At 41.8% G+C, this 19,613-nt stretch overlaps 1 protein-coding gene across 7 annotated transcripts in view; it reads right to left on the bottom strand.

Moving 5' to 3' along the window:
• Nucleotides 1-16,583: 16,583 nt before the first annotated feature.
• Nucleotides 16,584-19,613, bottom strand: part of LOC121531766 (NT-3 growth factor receptor) — a 271,096-nt gene continuing 268,066 nt past the window's right edge. For all 7 annotated transcript variants that reach the window (XM_045227136.1, XM_045227138.1, XM_045227137.1 and 4 more), the window contains one exon: nucleotides 16,584-18,589. In XM_045227136.1, the coding sequence (XP_045083071.1) occupies nucleotides 18,404-18,589 (186 nt within the window). In that variant the 3' untranslated portion in view covers nucleotides 16,584-18,403. The remainder of the gene's footprint in view (nucleotides 18,590-19,613) is intronic.

The raw sequence follows: 19,613 nt of genomic DNA, 5'->3' as shown, positions 1-19,613 counted from the left end.
AGCAGGAAATCCATTCTTGATCCTTCCAGGCTGCTGTGCCTAGCACTGCATGAAAAGCAAAAAGCATGTTCACTTTTAGTGCAGCAGATGTCAGATGGTAGGATCAAGCTGTGGACCAGTATGAGACCATAGTGCTCCTTGCGATCGATGGAGATTGGCTAACAGTGCAGTGGGTGAAGCAACAGATCTCCCCCCGGAGAATAAAACAGGAGTGTGCTCCCTGTGACATGAGACATTGCTCTTAACAAGCACAAGCCATCCTTTCATCGAGATGTCGATATGAATGGCTCTCCTGCCCTTCCTTCATCCCCCCTCCCTGACTGCAGCTATTCCACTGACCTCCCTGGCTCGCTGGCTCCCCTCTCTACCTCCATGATCAGAGGGCCTTGTTAGTGTTCATCATCCACCCTGCCACCCAAACAACATACAGAGAGAGGAGAGTTGTCTCTAAATCTTCTCTAAAGAAGACATCAGGGAAAAGCTGCAGTGCCAGAACCAGAGAGAGAGAGATGTCCCTACTGGGGAGGTGGGAGGACCTCTGAAGAGTTGAGATGGAGTGTTGGACAGCAACTATGAATGGATGCACTTGGGACACTTCAAGATACATCATAATCAAAGTCCCAAAAGTCAGATGATAAGATTGAACCAACATGAACATTTGAATGTCGTGTTTCAGCTCATTCATTTACATTTACATTTACATTTACGTCATTTAGCAGATGCTCTTATCCAGAGCGACTTACAAATTGGTGCATTCACCTTATAGCCAGTGGGATAACCACTTTACAATATGTTTTTTTTTTCTTTCTTTGGGGTGGAGTAAGGGGGGGTAGAAGGATTACTTTATCCTATCCCAGGTATTCCTTAAAGAGGTGGGGTTTCAAGTGTCTCCGGAAGGTGGTGAGTGACTCCGCTGTCCTGGCGTCGTGAGGGAGCTTGTTCCACCATTGGGGTGCCAGAGCAAAATGAATAATCACTGCATAATATTCACATATAGACAGAAAAATTCATAAGGTTAATTTATTTTGTACAATACAACAAATTTGATGCACTTTGGTTTACCATATTATTAACCTTTCACTTTGCAGTTACATAAGCATAATTTGGGAAGGCACTGAACCTTGAAGCCTATAGGTGAAATCACTGAAATCAGTAATAAATGGCCCCACTGTAATATTCTTACACCGTACAACTTCTCCATGCCTTCAGATCAATTGTCATAGGGAATGATGGAGGCGATTAAGGACTTTGGACATTGCCCATGACCTTTGGATGAAGGGAAAAGTCTGTTGTAGTAGAGCCCGTCCTTGTGTTTCTCTAAGATAACACACTCATAATGACCTTTATTCCCCCGAGGCTTTCAAGGCCGCTTACTCCCTGAGGTTTTGGTTTAATATAAATATGATGCTTGGGTTTAGAGGATATTGTACGCCAACTGAGCAAAATATGTACATTGTAGTGATATATTGTTATATTTGCAAGTGGTGCCTGACAAAAATATTGCGTGTTCCATGTGTGTATATTGTAACTGTAATTTTACTGACAACGAGTGTACTCTGGATGACTTTATGTTCTTTCATTCTATGAATGATATAGTAGTAACCGTTTAGCTTTGTTTTTGCTCTTGAAGAGGGACGCCAGCTAACCTCCTTGGAGATGCCCAGGACCCAGAACAAATGCATGATGGTTTTACTGGATAGTCTTCCTGATATAAAAGCAGATTCAGACAGTATTGATCAGACAAGCACAGACACCTCAGACTCCTCACTGAGTACCCAGAAAACCCCTCTCGGGAGTCTCTCCTCTCTCTCTCTCTCTCTCTCTCTCTCTCTCTCTCTCTCTCTCTCTCTCTCTCTCTCTCTCTCTCTCTCTCTCTCTCTCTCTCTCTCTCTCTCCTCTCTCTCTCTCTCTCTCTGTGTGTACGGGAAGAAGCCCTGACCCATGTAACATAAGGAACCCAGGAATAACAAGAGGAGAGGGTTGTGTAGGTGGCTTCACTAACACACTTAGAGAAGAGTATTGGATGTCATGCAGAAGAAGAAAACAATGACAGACAGAGAATTGGATGACTGTCTGGAGGTGCTAACAGAAGCTGTTGGTATTCCATAACCCTTCTTGTTTTCATACAATATTGACTTTAGGCATTATGACACATTAGGAGGCAATAATTGCAAATGATTAAGAACAAAGGGTCCATTTAATGGGAACATATTGTTCACATCTCCCTATGGAAAGTGGATATTCATGCAAGAATTACTGCAGAGACTATGATGCCTAACGAGATACACAGCGATTTTCTTTCACAGATTATAATTTACTGCTCTCTTGAATAAAACATGCATTGATTTACCCCTGTGGTGAGAAATATATTGAAACCATAGACACTCTACTGGTCAGAGACATTACGCAACTGTTCATTTAGAAAAGAAGGTCAATTTATCAAACCACAACAACAAGACTAGTACTTTCAGAGAAAGAAATAACAGGCAGCGCATGCTTTTCTGTGATTAGGAATAAGGGAGGAATTGGAGAGTGACACATGCATGTGCTGTGGGCTGGCCTCTCTCAGCTGGCAGATGTGTGAGCCCTGGGAGTGTCTGGCAGCACCTGTTCCGCGGCGGCGCCATGAATGTTCAGCATTAAAAGGAACATTAAAGCGAGGTGAAAATAGCTCACTTTCTGAAATGTTAATGGGACTTCAGGTTATGCATCTTTAATAAATTAGACAGAGACGTCGGCTCCGCAGAGTGCTAGGAACGGCCCAGCCAACCTCGATATATAATTTAATCCCAGAAAAATAGCCTCTTTACCTCTGAAACAGCTGTCACTGTTCTGTTAATTAGGCGCTTTGATGTTGGCTGTGCCGCCTGCAACTTGGGAGTTGCTGGAGGAAAAAGATGCTCTTGACACAGTGGAGAGAAACAAAACATTTACCACATTCTGAGCTGTGTCATCGAAAATGATGGTAGCACTGCACATTACACTGCACTTATAGTGTAGTTACACTGAAATTACTCTTTTAACATTGTACTCAAATGTTGTGACATAGTTGTAGGCTAATTACACACATCAAATCGAGTGGAACATATACTGTACACATACTGAAACATATTGTGTATTCTCTCAGATATTTCAGAAGTCTCTCTTAACTTTAGTCAAAGCATTTAACCAGAACAAGCATCAAAGCAATGTGTCAAGGTAATTTAACAGATTATTATGGCTGTCAAAAGATGTGGATGGGTGGAAAGGTTCTCTTATATATTGCAGTTGTATTTCAAGTCGTCTTACATTGGAAAATCATAATTCATACACTTTATGATTGTTGATGCACTTTGAGCGTAATCATGTTCAGCTTGGTATAAGAATATGTTCTGTTGAAAGAATCTATCATCACTAAAAACCTTCTCTACACCCCTCGAAGTGATCCGGCAGAAGTGATCCGGCAGATATCATGTTGTACTGTGTGTACAGTATAAGGAGGTCACAGTCACTTACCGTTGTGAATTTTTTCAAAGACCTGCCATTTCATTCAACTCCATTATTAATCAGTCATTCAGTTCAATCCATGCATTTCTTAGTCAAGAACATGCAACATGTCTCCCCATAAAATATTTATTTAATGGCAAATACACACCATTTAGAGCCAGAAGAAACATTTAAGAGTGAAAAGATATTTGGACGGCCTGGTGAGAAGGTACAATAACAGAGGTTGGTAGGATGAATTCCGTCTAAATCTCAGGGAATAATTCTGTCCTCATTTTCAAACGTTAAAAAAAATAACATTTCTGAGCCTAATTTATGTGGTGCCTCAAGTGGTGCCTGACCTCTTTGCAGACAAAGTAAAAACCCGTAAAAAGAGGAACATTCTGCTCACATAAACTGAGCCACAGTGACCTTAAAGTTGATTTAGTTTTAAACCGATGTATATGATTATTAAATGTAACAAATACCAACCACTTCAATCAATACAGCATGTAAAACCTTGGTATTATGCACTGAATGTACAAAACATTAGGAACAGCTTCCTAATATTGAGTAAAAACCCCTTTGTCCTCAGAACAGCCTCAATTTGTCGGGGCATGGACTTTACAAGATGTCGAAAGCGTTCCACAGGGATGCTGGCCCATGTTGACTCCACTGCTTCCCACAGTTGTGTCAAGTTGGCTGGATGGTGGACCATTCTTGATACCCACGGGAAACTGTTGAGTGTGAAAAACCCAGCAGCGATGCAGTTCTTGTCACACTCAAGAACTACTACCATCAAAGCCATTTAAATATTTTGTCTTGCCCATTCATGCTCTGAATGGCACACATACACAATCCATGTCTCAATTGTATCAAGGCTTAAAAATCATTTTTTAACCTGTCTCCTCCCCTTCATCTACACTGATTGAAGTGGATTTAACAGGTGACATCAATAAGGGATCATAGCTTTCACCTGGTCAGTCTATGTCAAATAAAATAAAATAAGATCAAATGTTATTTGTCACATACACGTGTTTAGCAGATGTTATTGCGGGTGTAGCGAAATGCTTGTGCTTCTAGCTCCGACAGTGCAGTAATATCTAACAAGTAATATCGAACAATTTCACAACTTATACCCAATACACAAATCTAAGTAAGGAATGGAATTAAGAATATATACATATATGGACAAGCAATGACAGAGACACAGTAGAATATTATAGAATGCAGTATATACATATGAGATGAGTAATGCAAGATATGTAAACATGACTAAAGTGGCTAGTGTTCCATTTCTTAAAGTGGCCAGTGATTTAAATAGGCAGCAGCAGCCTCTAATGTGCTAATGATGGCTATTTAACAGTCTGATGGCCTTGAGATAGAAGCTTTTTTTCATTCTCTCGGTCCCAGCTTTGATGCACCTGTACTGACCTCGCCTTCTGGCTCGGGTGGTTGATGTCCTTGATGATCTTTTGGCCTTCCTGTGACATCGGGTGCTGTAGGTGTCCTGGAGGGCGGGTAGTTTGCCCCCGGTAATGCGTTCGGCAGACTGCACCACCCTCTGGAGAGCCCTGCGGTTGCGGGCGGTGCAGTTGCCGTACCAGGCAGTGATTCAGCCCGACAGGATACTCTCAATTGTGCATCTGTAAAAGTGTGTGAGGGTTTTAGGTGCCAAGACAAATTTCTTTAGCCTCCTGAGGTTGAAGAGGCTCTGTTGCGCCTTCTTCACCACATTGTCTGCGTGGGTGGACCATTTCAGTTTGTCAGTGATGTGTACGCAAAGGAACTTGAAGCTTTCCACCTTCTCCACTGCGGTCCCGTCGATGTGGATAGGGGGGTGCACCCTCTGCTGTTTCCTGAAGCCATCTCCTTTGTTTTGTTGACGTCATTGTTGGTAATCAAGCCTACTACTGTTGAGTCGTCTGCAAACTTGATGATTGAGTTGGAGGCGTGCTTGGCCACGCAGTAATGGGTGAACAGGGAGTACATGAGGGGGCTGAGCATGCACCCTTGTGGGGCCCCAGTGTTGAGGATCAGTGAAGTGGAGATGTTGTTTCCTACCTTAACCATCTGGGGGCGGCCCGTCAGGAAGTCCAGAACCCAGTTGCACAGGGCGGGGTTCAGACCCAGGGCCTCGAGCTTAATGATAAGCTTGGAGGGTACTATGGTGTTGAATGCTGAGCTATAGTCAATGAACAGCATTCTTACATAGGTGTTCCTCTTGTCCAGATGGGATAGGGCAGTGTGCAGTGTGAGGGCGATTGCATCGTCTGTGGATCTATTGGGGCGGTAAGCAAATTGAAGTGGGTCCAGGGTGACATGTAAGGTAGAGGTGATGTGATCCTTGACTAGTCTCTCAAAGCACTTCATTATGACAGAGGTGAGTGCTACGGGGCGATAGTCATTTAGTTCAGTTACCTTTGCTTTCTTGGGTACAGGAACAATGGTGGCCATCTTGAAGCATGTGGGGACAGCAGAAGGGATAGGGAGAAATTGAATATGTCCGTAAACACACCAGCCAGCTGGTCTGCGCATGCTTCAAGATAGCCATGCTTCAAGGAGTTGAAAAGGCTAGGTCATCAGGCAGGACTGACAGGTTGACATTATCTAATTTGGAATCTGCTGGGAGGGAGCATGAGAGTCACGTCAAGCTCTTCCCTTAAGACCATCTCACACTGTCTTAATTACAGACACGGCTACAACTATCTGCATGCAAATTAAATCTCCATTAAGGCCCTGTCTCCTGCAGTATCCCTGGGTCAGTGGCACACAGTGGCCGTGGAGGGACCTCTTCAGAAATAGATTTACAGCTATCAATCACACTGTCATAAAGGAGAGAGGGAGAGAAAAGAAGACAAGTACAGGCAGAGAGGGAAAGATTGAAAAAGAGGGATCTTGTTATGATCACGACAATAGTGCTGTGCTGTAGTCCTGGAGACCGTTTGCTGATTGTCATTGAATAGGAATAATAGTAACTGACTACTTAGGCCTACACAGAGACTCTGCCAGAGATGTGAGTAATGAAATTGCTGCCTGAATGAAATGGATTGTTGTCAAGCATCCAAAGTGCAGCCCATAGAGTCAAATGAGGTTGGCAAATCCAGTGCCCTAAATGCACTGTATAGAGACATAGGAACAACAGTGCGCACTATGATGTCAGACGGAGAGTTGTGAGACTGCAGACTGTGTGGAGGGGCTGAGACTGGCAGGCTGGCTGACAGGGTGTTAGACAGGATACACTTGCCCTCTCAGCTGGGGTTTTGAGTGAGGAGGTTATCACTGCATTGCAGGTGGAAGAGAGGGGAGAAGAGACAGTGTGGGAGCCAGCCCCAGAGACACAGCCCAGGGGCGGACTTAGTGATTTGGAGGCCCCAGGCTTGCGCGTGCACACATTTTAAAAATGGGTTTTTATAGTAAAGACATGTCATTTAACTGTAAAAATGGATTTCCTTTTAATGTGCTATGAACACAACCGGTCATGATGTTTTCATCTGATTGTCAAACAAATCACTTCAAACTGTAGGTTATCGTCGCACGTTCATCCAAATAATTCCAGCATCCGAACAGTGCACTGTGCACCTTCCCACATTGGCTGAATCTATCTCACCAGAGAAATCATCAGAGTGAGCGAAACAGCACCCCTCTGTCTTACTATACACTACCAGTCAAAAATGTGGACACACCTACTCATTCAAGGGTTTTTCTTTATTTTTACAATTTTTTACATTGTAGAATAATCAAACCTATGAAATAACACATATGGAATCATGTAGTTACCAAAAAAGTGTTAAACAAATCAAAATATATTTTATATTTGAGATTCTTCAAATAGCCACCCTTTGCCTTGATGACAGCTTTGCACACTCTTGGCATTCTCTCAACCAGCTTCACCTGGATTGCTTTTCTAACGGTTTTGAAGGAGTTAGCACTTGTTGGCTGCTTTCTGTCACTCTGCCGTCCGACTCATCCCAAACCATCTCAATTCGGTTGAGGTCGGGGGATTGTGGAGGCCAGGTCATCTGATGCAGCACTCCATCACTCTCCTTCTTGGTAAAATAGCCCTTACACAGCCTGGAGGTGTGTTGGGTCATTGTCCTGTTGAAAAACAAACGAAAGTCCCACTAAGCCCAAACCAGATGGGATGGCGTATCGCTGCAGAATGCTGTGCTAGCCATGATGGTTAAGTGTGCCTTGAATTCTAAATAAATCACAGACAGTGTCACCAGCAAATCACCCCTACACCATAACACCTCCTCCTGCATGCTTTACGGTGGGAACTACACATGCGGCGATCATCCGTTCACCCACACCGCGTCTCACAAAGACACGGCAGTTGGAACCAAAAATCTCCAATTTGGACTCCAGACCAAAGGACACATTTCCACCGGTCTAATGTCCATTGATCATGTTTCTTGGCCCAAGAAGGTCTCTTCTTCTTATTGGTGTCCTTTAGTAGTGGTTTCTTTGCAGCAATTCGACCATGAAGGCCTGATTCACACAGTCCCCTCTGAACAGTTGATGTTGAGATGTGTCTGTGACTTGAACTCTGTGAAGCATTTATTTGGGCTGCAATTTCTGAGGCTGGTAACTCAAATGAACTGATCATCTGCAGCAGAGGTAACTCTGGGTCTTCCATTCCTGTGGTGGTCCTCATGAGAGCCAGTTTCATCATAGCGCTTGATATTTTTTGCGACTGCACTTGAAGAAACTTTCAAAGTTGAAATGTTCCATATTGACTGAACTTCATGTCTTCAAGTAATGATGGACTGTCGTTTCTCTTTGCTTATTTGAGCTGTTCTTGCCATAATATGGACTTGGTCTTTTACCAAATAGGGCTATCGTCTGTATTCCCCCTACCTTGTCACAACACAACTGATTGGCTCAAACGCATTAAGAAGGAAATAAATTCCACAAATTAACTTTTAAGAAGGCGCCTGTTAATTGAAATGCATTCCAGGTGACTACCTCATGAAGCTGGTTGAGAGAATGCAAAGCTGTCGTCAAGGCAAAGGGTGGCTATTTGAAGAATCTCAAATATAAAATATATTTTGATTTGTTTAACACTTTTTTGGTTACTACATGATTCTATATGTGTTATTTCATAGGTCTGATGTCTTCCTTGAATAAGTAGGTGTGTCCAAACTTTTGACTGGTAGTGTATGTAGCCCATGTATCTGATGCTGTCTGGTCAAAAATATTATGACATGTCATACTCTTTTTGGCCAGATACCATCAGATACATGGGGTACACATACGTGTCCTCTGCCTCGATGGCGATGGCAGTATTATCAGCAGCACCTGTATTTTCTTTTTAAAGATATGCGTTAACTTATGGCCTTTTTCTGTTTTCTTTTCTCTGCCACGCTCTAAAAGCGCCTAATTGCTGCAGCTAAATTGAAATGAAAGTCACGTTTGCAGTCGTATCGCGTGAATATTTGCACGGGAATTCTGTCAGGGGGGAATAGAGTGGAGCATGGGGGCCCTCAAGCAGAGAATTATATATCAAAAAAGTATTACTAGTATTCTTTGAAAAAATGATGCCCAGCTCACGAGGCCACTTGATGATGTGAGGCCTGAGGCAATTGCCTCTTCTGCCTAATGGTAAGTCCACCACTGACCCAGTCAGAACCAGCAGTGGCTGCAAAGTGATTTCCTTGTCTGGGATATATGAGTGTGATGACAGATGAGGCTCTATAATGCTCCGGCCTGCTGGGCTGAATACGACTGAATTATTCCCCTCAAGGTCAGACTAATGGTGGCCAGTGGGGTGGTGAGGGGTCGATTGAGATCTGGACTACACTACACATGGGTAATCAACAGGTGATGAGGATGCTGATGATGATTTATGTATTTTTTTAGTATTACATTTTTTAAATATATATATATAAATATATATATATATATATATATATATATATATATATATATATATATATATATATATATATATATATATATATATAATTTTTTTGTTGTTGGGTAGATCAGCTTTAATATTGCAGATAGATTGTAACATCCATTAATGTAATTGTCTGCATCACTTCCAATCCCCCATGGGTTTTTTTCACTACATATATATATATATATATATATATATATATATATATATATATATATATATATATATATATATATATATATATATATATATATATATACATATACATATACATACATACACATACATACATATACATAGATATACATAGATATACATACATATATATACATATCCTTTAAAAAAATATATTGATTTATGTATTTGTACACTTCAATAAAACTATATAGCATAAATGCACCATCATCAATATTTTGAACACTGAATAGTGTCTTTAACATTTAATAACATCATGTCTGATGCTTTCATAACACATTTATCACATACGGGGAAAAAATACATGATAGAAGTTGTGGTTTTCAATTTATTTATAGAATAGGTCTACATAAATCATTGTTGGATACATAGCTACTTAATTACAGCTGTTTTTAGTTTATAGATTGATAGGTAAACAGAACACTATGGATTAAAGATGGTTTACAATCAGAGGAACCATGAGTTAATAAGTTCACACTTTGTTCCTTCATCACTCTAACAAGGGTTGGACACACCGAGAGATAGAGAGAGAAATACTAAAGAGAAATAGCAGTATCAGCACTAAGACTTTGTCAGGTGAAAAATACATTACCGATGATGTCAGAGGGCGTCACAAAGTTATTATTTCAACCGTACATAGCTTGATGAAAATGAAAACACTAAGTACCTGTCACAGAGAGATAGAGAGACATTTCCATTAACGCTTGACTCAATTCCTCCAGTCACAGCTCTTCAGTTAATCCCAGGTGGAGAAATAGATGCACAGGGAACAACACTCTTATACAGTAGTTATGGCAACGGATAACTGCTTCAGACATTAAAATACTGGAAGATAAATATATTATTAAGATCCAGAAGCTATGGAAAAGTGTTGGTGTGTATAGTAGTGTATAAACCCTACTACATGGATAGTATAATATGTATTCTTTTTATTCTCCTTTACACAATGTATCTGATAGTTTGTTTTATCAGGTGGAGAGTTGTATATCCAACTCTGATCAATACCAATAATTGTATCCCCATGGTTGGGTTACCTCAGTGATGCATTGTCAGAACTATGAAAAAGTTATACTTCCTCTATTATGTGTTTCTAAAACTCGAAATACAATGCATTGCGTAAATGAAAAACACAACACTGTAATACATTTATCTCCCACCAACATTTATCTGAAGTGTGATTTATCATATTGTTCATAGGAAATTGTGAGTCCTGTCACATCTCTCTTAGTCAGACTGTACTGTCCTCCTCTGCCCTCCAGCTACTGCCTCCCCTCTAGAGGTTGGCCCATCCCTGATGGGGTGGCACCGAGACTGGCACAGCAGGTCCCCCAGCAGACGTACACTTATCTGGAGTGGCTGGACAGACTGACTGTGGCGGTCTGCTACTCTGCGTTCTTTGGAGGATAAAGCAATAATGGAATCAGTGAGGCTGTGCCATGGTGTTCGGATGAGATGAGATGCTGTCTGTGTCTGGACATGTCCTGATGCTCACAACCTCTCTGACATGTTTAGTTGGCTTCAAAGCAGCGAGCGCTGTGCCGTGCGTGCTGAGGGCTTTGTAGGGTTTCCTTGATAGGCTCCTTTGTGGATGAAAGCCCTGCTACTGCTATGGAGGGAGGGTGTTTTGTTTGTTCTGTGAGTGGACTGAGTGAACGTTGAGTGAAATGTGAAGCTTTGCTAAGTTCTCTCTGCCTATAAAAATCGATCAAACGCTCGTCAGCCTGAGTCTGATCAGTACAAAGGGTGGGACTAGAAAGGAAAGAGTGGTTGACACTGTTTCTGGTCAGAAGCCCCATGTATGTATTAATCACACACACACACACACACACACACACACACACACACTGTGATCTAGATTCCAGAGGAGTACCATTTCCCAGGGAATATGAACTCACTCACACTATATGCCCTGAACTTGTATAGCCTATATAGCCTTAAACTGTATATCAGTCTTTGCCCACATCCTTTCCCCACAGAACTAACCTGAACACTATATTGTGATGAAAATGCATAGACGTGTATGAGAAGGAAGTAAAGTTAGAGTACATAAAAGAGAGTTAGGTTTTGAAATGTCATGCATGCACTGAGTCTAATGACGTCTGATCTGAGTCAGAGCCTCTCTCTCTCTCTGCCTGGTCCTTCTGTTCCTGGCAGCTCTTCTTCTAATCAGGCCTGTCTGCCTGGTGTCAGTGCAGGTGCCTGCCTCTGAGGAGGACCACCCTCTATCTCCTCAGCACAGCTGCTAATGGGAACTCAGGAAGTAGCAGGTTATTTACCGCTACTGTACTTCCTCCTTATGCTAAAGAGTTCTGGAACATTACAGCTGTCTACCACTCCCTCAATCCTACACACTTGAACAAAATGCTCTCATTTTCATCATGTTCTAATCTTCGACAAACAGTAGGTGTGCTATGAAACATGACTTTGGCTTAATTGTGGTATTTTGCAGCACTACGAAAATGTATGCACTCACTACTGTAAGTCGCTCTGGGTAAGAGTGTCTGCTAAATGACTAAAAAGTAAATGTAATTTATATTCAACAACCTGGTGGAGAGTTTTACGGATGGGTAGAGAGAAACAGTGTCTATCTTGCGTTCGGTTTGTTTACATCTACAGGCCTCACTAGGAGTAAGATGAGGAAGTTCAATGAACCCCCCAGTGCTATGAGCTCAAAGCAAGAAGCAGCTCACTGCCTCAGGTTGAGAGAAAAGGTCAGACACTCTCTGTCCTTTCTAGAATCCCTAGCCATATTCTTTCCCAATACAGTCTACAATAGCAAGTCTAGTCTACAACAGCATGAGACTACCCACTGGGCACACACTGGTTGAATCAGCGTGTTTCCACGTTGAACCAATGTGGAATAGACGTTGAATTGATGTCTGTGCCAAGTGGGTACTGGCACCATGACCTGAGATAATGAGAGAAACAGTGATTTAGTTCTCAAAACAAACTAGAATATTTAGCGATGGCAACACTCTGCAAGGTGAGGCGGGGGTTAGTTTTTAGTCTTTGATCCCGTTGTTACAGACCATGAATTGACACAATAATCAGAGATTGTTCTATTCTTGAAACAGCCAGACGTGTCTCTCGCAGTAGGTATTGCATTTAGAAGTTAAACTTCAGTGCAGCGCTCAGCACCAGGCCAACTGTTAAGCAAACCAATTAAAGGTGAAGACCATTTAAATAGAAATGCTCCGGGTTGTAATCACACTGAAAACATAAAGGTCCTCTGCAAGCTGACTAAACAGAGAAAGAGGACTGAATAATAGACTGAAGACACAGTAAAACAGGTTTTAAGATCTCTCTCTGCTTCTCTCTCTGCTCATTGTTCTGTGGTGTACATCCTCTCTCTGTGGTGGAATAACCGATAAACTACTGGTCCTGTAGTCAACGGAGAGAGAGAAAGCCCCAAACAGGCAGAGCCCTAAACACAGTTATCGGCACTGGGCCTCTGGCCTACCCGTTCCCACTGGAGCAGCCAGCCAGGCAAAGCCAGGGGCAGGGGAGGTAGGTGGGCTGGATCAGTGTTTGTTAAGCGCTTCCGTTCCAGCATTCCCACATCCCCTCCCACTCAGTGAGCACAAACAACCCCTCAGATCTCCTAAAGAGAGGCACACACACACACACAGTGGGAGAGAACAGAACACAGGGGATGCGAGGCGAGGAGGTGGGTGGGAGGGCGGGTGGGCAGTGCAGTCAGAGCCCTGGATTGGAGGGCTGGAGATGCTTTTTGCATTCCAATGAGACTCCAAAAACTCAGCACCAAGGTTAATCTAGATGTCAAAGTCTGCTGACAGCGCAGGAGACTGCCCCTGGGTGACATCCCATCTGAAGTCTTAATGCTGCACTCAATTTCATCCCTCCCTCCAGGAAATGGAGTCAGGTTTGCCATTTTTGTGGGAGTATGCATGACTGTACATTGCAGGATCTTCTCATTTTCTCTTCGTTTTATACTCCACTTTTATGTTTCTGAGGAGATATTCTCTGTTTTCTCATGTTTTGTCATTATATGATGCATGTGGTATTAGTGCTGTCTGCATGCATCTATAGCTCATTATTTCAATCAGTCTAGGCCAACAAAACCATGAGATACTAAGTCAAGACAAATTTGTATGAAACTGCTTTTGAAACAACTGTCATAGTTATCTGTCATAGGAATAACATCAGACAGAAGATGGCATCACAAAATCTACTTTTGACTGTTCTTCAAAACCCGTCTTCTGAACCTGTATGGTTTTACTGGTCTCCAAGATAAGAGGGTTAACTGCCGGTTTCTAGTCTCATAACTAAATGAAAGTGTTTATAAAATCAGATAAGGACATTTTAATTAAATGCTTTGAAGGTAGGTCAAAAATGATTTATCATGCAGGGAAGGAGAAAGAGGAGATAACTACCTGTTGTTGCTAGGATGGCTGTTCTGCAACGCCAGCACTTATGCAAACTGACTCCATCTAGCACACATAAGATATTCATCCTGTCCATAAGTCAGTAACATTACCCTCCAAACATGATGAAAGTAGCAGCAAAACTTGGTAAGCTGGCAACAAATAAATATCTTAGACTATGTTTTTGGTGTAAACTTGCAGTTCCTGCTGTGGGTATAGGGACAGGCAGAGATAGCAGAGGAGTGCTCAGCTCAGGCGGTGTGTGGTGTAGCAGGTTATGAAGTGCTCAAAGAGAGCTCATTTGAACTGCAATGTTCCGCTTTCCTGCCTCCCTCCTCACTCCTCCCCATCATGATTAAGGTCTTAAACCCCTCATCAATCGTCAGCCTCTTCACTGCAGCAGCCATAACCCAACACCGGCAGCATGCTCTGTTCTCCTCTCTGGCCAATAGACAGCGCTATGTCACTGTGCTGAAACATGCTAGCATTTGACCTTCACTGCATTATCCCAGCTCTGCTCTGCCTCCTCAACTGACCTCAAGGGATTACCCCCAGCCTGGCCATCATATTTAAAGGATATCTAAAAGCTGGGTCCAAAACCTCATTTCATTGGTAATTTCCCCCCATTTCTGCAAGGTCAACTCATTAGAGCTGCAACCTTTGGCGCTTGTCCACTGTCACCTCCTACTTGTCACGGTTACTTTACTCACGGTTATCTCTCTGCTGAGGCCATCTCCGGTATTCTTTGAAACAACTAATTCATCTCTTTTCTCTCTGATGGCTCTCGGGGATAAAAAATACATAGACTTCACATAAAGACAAGTTGCCCTCCACTTCTCTCTCTCTCCCCTCAATCGTCCACCCAAAGTCTCCCGCCCCGCCCCGTCCACAGTCTATCCCCTTCCTGCTGCTACCATCAGTACTAAAGCGTACTCTGTCCATGGGTCATTGAGAATTGATCAGCTTCAAGGTAAATGGAGTGTAAAATGCTTGGCTCTGGCTGTGGCCTTTCAGTCACATCACACACCTAATGATGAGAATCATCCTGAGGAAACAGTGACAAGAGCCATGATGTCTCGACACCTTCAGAAAACACCATGTTCCCTACACTGGGATTAATACAGCACAGTCCAAGGGGGCTATAAAGGAGGGTAATGTAAATGTGAACATAATATTTTTTTCAGTAACTCATTATGAAATACTGTAATCAAACTGTTATATGAAATTTTAATTATAGTATATCAGACCATCAATGTGCACTGTTCTTTACATTTTTTAAAACATTTTTGTTGCCTTGTGGTACCAATAGCTAAACATTCCCTTCCTCAAGGTTTACATTTACATTTTAGTCATTTAGCAGACGCTCTTCTCCAGAGCGACTTACGGTAGTGAGTGCATACATTTTCATACTAGTCCCCCATGGGAATCAAACCCACAACCCTGGCGTTGCAAGCGCCATGCTCTACCAACTGAGTTACACGGGACTCAACTGAGCTACGTTCTCAATCCAGTGTGGAAACTGTTGATAAATGAGGCTCTGAGTCTGTTGTTTCCTATAGGAGCTTAGCTTGGGTAACAACCTCAGAAGTGACATGTCTGTTTCCTTCCAATTAGGACCTAATCTGGCACTAATAGTCTCTGTGCACTGCATATGATGTGTAAAATCTCATAAGTCGCCCTAATGGCTTTTTTTTCCAATTACAACCAGTCCGTAATTTGTGCACTCATCCATGGAGGAGGTGTTGGGAGAGGAAGAGGGCAGAATTGTTTACCAGTGGAGCCACAATCACAGGCAGGAGGAGAGGAGTGTACGGTACCGTGGTGCTCTACCAGGGGAAATCTCCATTACTTTGTGTGGGAGCTCAGGACGCATGCAGCCGGGTGAATTGTAAAGTCATTGAATGCAGACAGCAGGAAGCAGCAGGCCTCAAGCATGACAGGATTATTATAGGAAGAGGCATCTTATCACACATAACTATGTCAGAGTCACACAACTGTCTTTGAAACTTCTGCAATCCTCCCCATCCCTGCTCGTTCATACACAGAGAACGACTGGATCTCTCAAAATATGAAGAGAAGCCAGATCAACAAATGTTCCCGTCACTTTCCCTTCCAAGCCAGATGCACCTAGGAAACATTGTAGATGTGAATTCAGAGATTAAGGTGAATAGTATTTTTGTGATGACTAGGCAGAAGATTGGAAAACTACTTTTCAACTTCTTGCTAAAAAAGATGAGAAAACTTTGAGTATCTCGCCATTCTAACATGAAGGAACTTTTAATTTGAAAGAAAAAGTACAGTATTTGTAAGTTTGACCAGATAATTCATATTGAAGCTTTTAAAATACATTTTTGTTGAAGTAGGCAAATTATTCTGTACATAAACGTTAATATGAAATTGATCACATAATAATATCTCACCTTATTCAAAACATGCAGATAGGCAAAACATGGTGCCAGTCTGGCTCAGCATTGAATAATTATGGATTTATCATTGGGGTGTTATAGAGACTAAACACAACCTTGAATGATTCACATTACTCAGCGTAAGCAAGAGGAGAGCGAGAGAGAGAGAGGTAGAGAAAGAGTGAGAGGAGGGAGAGAGAGAGAGAGAAAGGTAGACAGTGAGAGAGAGAAAGGTAGAGAGTGAGAGTGAGAGTGAGAGTGAGAGTGAGAGGAGAGAGAGAGGTAGAGAGAGAGTGAGCGTGAGAGAGGAGCACTTTCTCCCAAAGCCCCAGTGTTTGTCATCACGGCATAATGTTCCAAACAACCCCCATAGCTACAGAGTGCTCCATCACTAATACTTAATGAATAATTCACATCACTGTGGTCTGCCATGTTTGCTATTGTTTAACATTGGGAGAGCTGAGAAAGATAAAGGATCGTTTGCGGAAACCTTGCGCACATTGAGAGAAGAAAACATTCTCAAGCCTGCATTACATCAATGCTTTAACTTGAATGTAAGTGTACAGAGAATGGAACATGAGAGGCAGTTACTACTATTCTATGAATGTATAGTGTATAGTAGTGCATTTCCTGTATAAACTGCAGAAATTGAAATATCAGGGTCATGACTATCTGAAGGCAGTTGAATAACGTTATTCACAACCTGGAAAACAAGATGAAGTATAATACAATGCCATATAAATGTACTTTTCAGAACACAGTCAGTGACAGCTTATAATGCTATATCATAGCTATAGCTCTTTGCTCAGGCTAGATGTACATGAGATACATGATGATACAGAATGTGGGGCTGAGAGCAAATCTAAGACTAGATTACACTGAAAGAACAGTGAGCTGGAATGAGGGGAAGTGGGGGGCTATGTAAGATCATCATAAATTCATACTGTAACTGTATGCATCCTGCTCAGAGTCTGTCTAAGCTCACATCCTGATTACGCTACAGACACTCTACAACCTCTTCCTGTCTCAACCTAACATCCTGACTCGTAAGGTCACATTGTAATCAAATGTCCAAATCAAATGATAACTCTAAATAAAGTTGATTAAATTCATTAAAAGCAACAGAAACAACACACTGACCAGGTGAAGAAAATAGTAACACAAATGAAAGATTATCAAAATATCTATAGGATTCACTCACCATTACAACACACCAAGAAACTAAAATAATCTAAATAGGAAATGAAATAAGTTAACATATTTTTGTGACATAGAAATTTACAGTATATACATTCAATTTTAAATTAAGATGACTGTGTTGATTGTTTGCTCTGTCTTTCCTATGAGTTCCACATCTCACTGAAAAGCTGTTTCCTCTCAGTAGCCAATCGCCTTGTCGGATCCAGAGTCAGAGAATAGATCCAGCCAATCGGAGTGCAGTAAGGCTTTCTTCAAAAAGTCCCTGCCAATTGTCTGACTTGCCAATAACAAGCAGTCATCTCCAACAGGTGACATACTGTACCCTTAGCAAGAAACATGGCAGATATCCACACTTTGAAAATAAAAATAAATTAAAAATATATATAATATATATTTATAAAATGAAAAAAAAAATCACCTGGGGAGTTTGATCTTCTGTCAAGCTGTCAGGATACCAAAACCAAACAATTTCCCCAGGGTTTTCAGCTTTTTACTTTTTTTTCCCGGTGTACTTTTTTTCATTTTTTCATTTTCTACCATTTTTTTAAATTTATTTTTTTGGTGATACTTTAAGTAGGCTGTTTTTACCAAAAAAAGAAAGAATGTCCTCTTCATACAGTATTCAGTAACTGTACAATTTTAAATGCAGGTAAACAAAATGTAAAAGTGCTTTTTTAAATACTGTTATCCAGTGTATCGAAAGGAGTAGCAGGCACTTAAGTCCATCCCCATTTTGTAGGTGTTTGACAGTGGAGCAATAAGGTACTCGTTGTTTGGGTTATTCCTAGGGTTTTGTTCATCTGTTGGGTAGAGACAGACAGAAAAACAGACAGATAGACAAACCCCAACGTACACTAGCCCAGGATGTCCAGGTAGACAGGTGTGGCTTTGCCCAAGGCATAGAGGATTTTCTGAATATCCTTGATGTTAAGCCTCTGCTGGGGCTCCCTCTGCCAGCAACCCAACATGATGTCATACACCTCCTTGGGACAAACTCGTGGCCTCTCCAAAACCCGTCCTTGCGTAATACACTCAATGACCTGGGGCAAGAGAGAGAGAGAGAGAGAGAGAGAGAGAGAGAGAGAGAGAGAGAGAGAGAGAGAGAGAGAGAGAGAGAGAGAGAGAGAGAGAGAGAGAGAGAGAGAGAGAGAGAGAGAGAGAGAGAGAGAGAGAGAGAGAGAGAGAGAGAGAGAGAGCAACAGATGTCAGCACACAGTGTTATAGACCTGGACTAACGGCTCAAAGGGATTTGAAGGTTAAATCACAACTAAAAAATAAAAAAATAAAACTATTGTGAAAGAAACTGTAAAAATATTTAGGGAAAGAAAGAGGTCACAACCCAATTTATTAGTATTATACTGTTTTCCAAGAGCACAACGAGCCATTTACAGGCAGAATTATGTTTTGCTTAATCACCTTTATTAGCATCCCCCAGGCTATAGCACCACAATATGTGTACTGTTGTAATTACATGGGTGCAATGTCCAGGTCATAAGGCACGTTTAAAAGTGAGAGGTTTTGCAATACACATAAACAAACACACAGATGCAGTGTTGTCAAACCTGCCTGTTGATGTAAATAGGGACATCATCTTACATGTGATCCCTCTGGGTTATGGGGGGAATTAGGAGTGTATGAGCTGTATAGGTTGTTATCAATACATGTCACAATAAGGTGCAGAACGTTCAATTGGTCTCCTGGGGGGCAGGGCTATGAACATAAGGAGAAGGAACAGCCAGATTCATCATAATACCCCCCGGAACTAAAGCCTTAAGCCACACTGCTAGCCAAATTTGAAATGGAATTACAATGAAGCAGGGTGGAAAAAATTGCATTAAAACACAATTTAAATGTATTTTCAGAAGGGCTGTGGTCACCACTTAAGTAATACATTAAATACATTCACCACATGGTAGTTGGGAGCTATTTCATAGTTTTTTCAAGGGTCCATTATTTTCCAATTTCCATCTTACAGCAACCTAGCACAAGAAAGTACTGTTTAGTCGAGCCTTCTCTCTTTGGAGAGCGAGAGCTAATAGCAACCTTATGCTTGGCATGATTGTA

The sequence above is a fragment of the Coregonus clupeaformis genome, chromosome 19 (assembly GCF_020615455.1).
Source record: "Coregonus clupeaformis isolate EN_2021a chromosome 19, ASM2061545v1, whole genome shotgun sequence".
NCBI classification, from domain to species: domain Eukaryota; kingdom Metazoa; phylum Chordata; class Actinopteri; order Salmoniformes; family Salmonidae; genus Coregonus; species Coregonus clupeaformis.
Note: the sequence above shows the minus strand (reverse complement) of the source record. Positions and strands in the feature narration are given on the sequence as shown.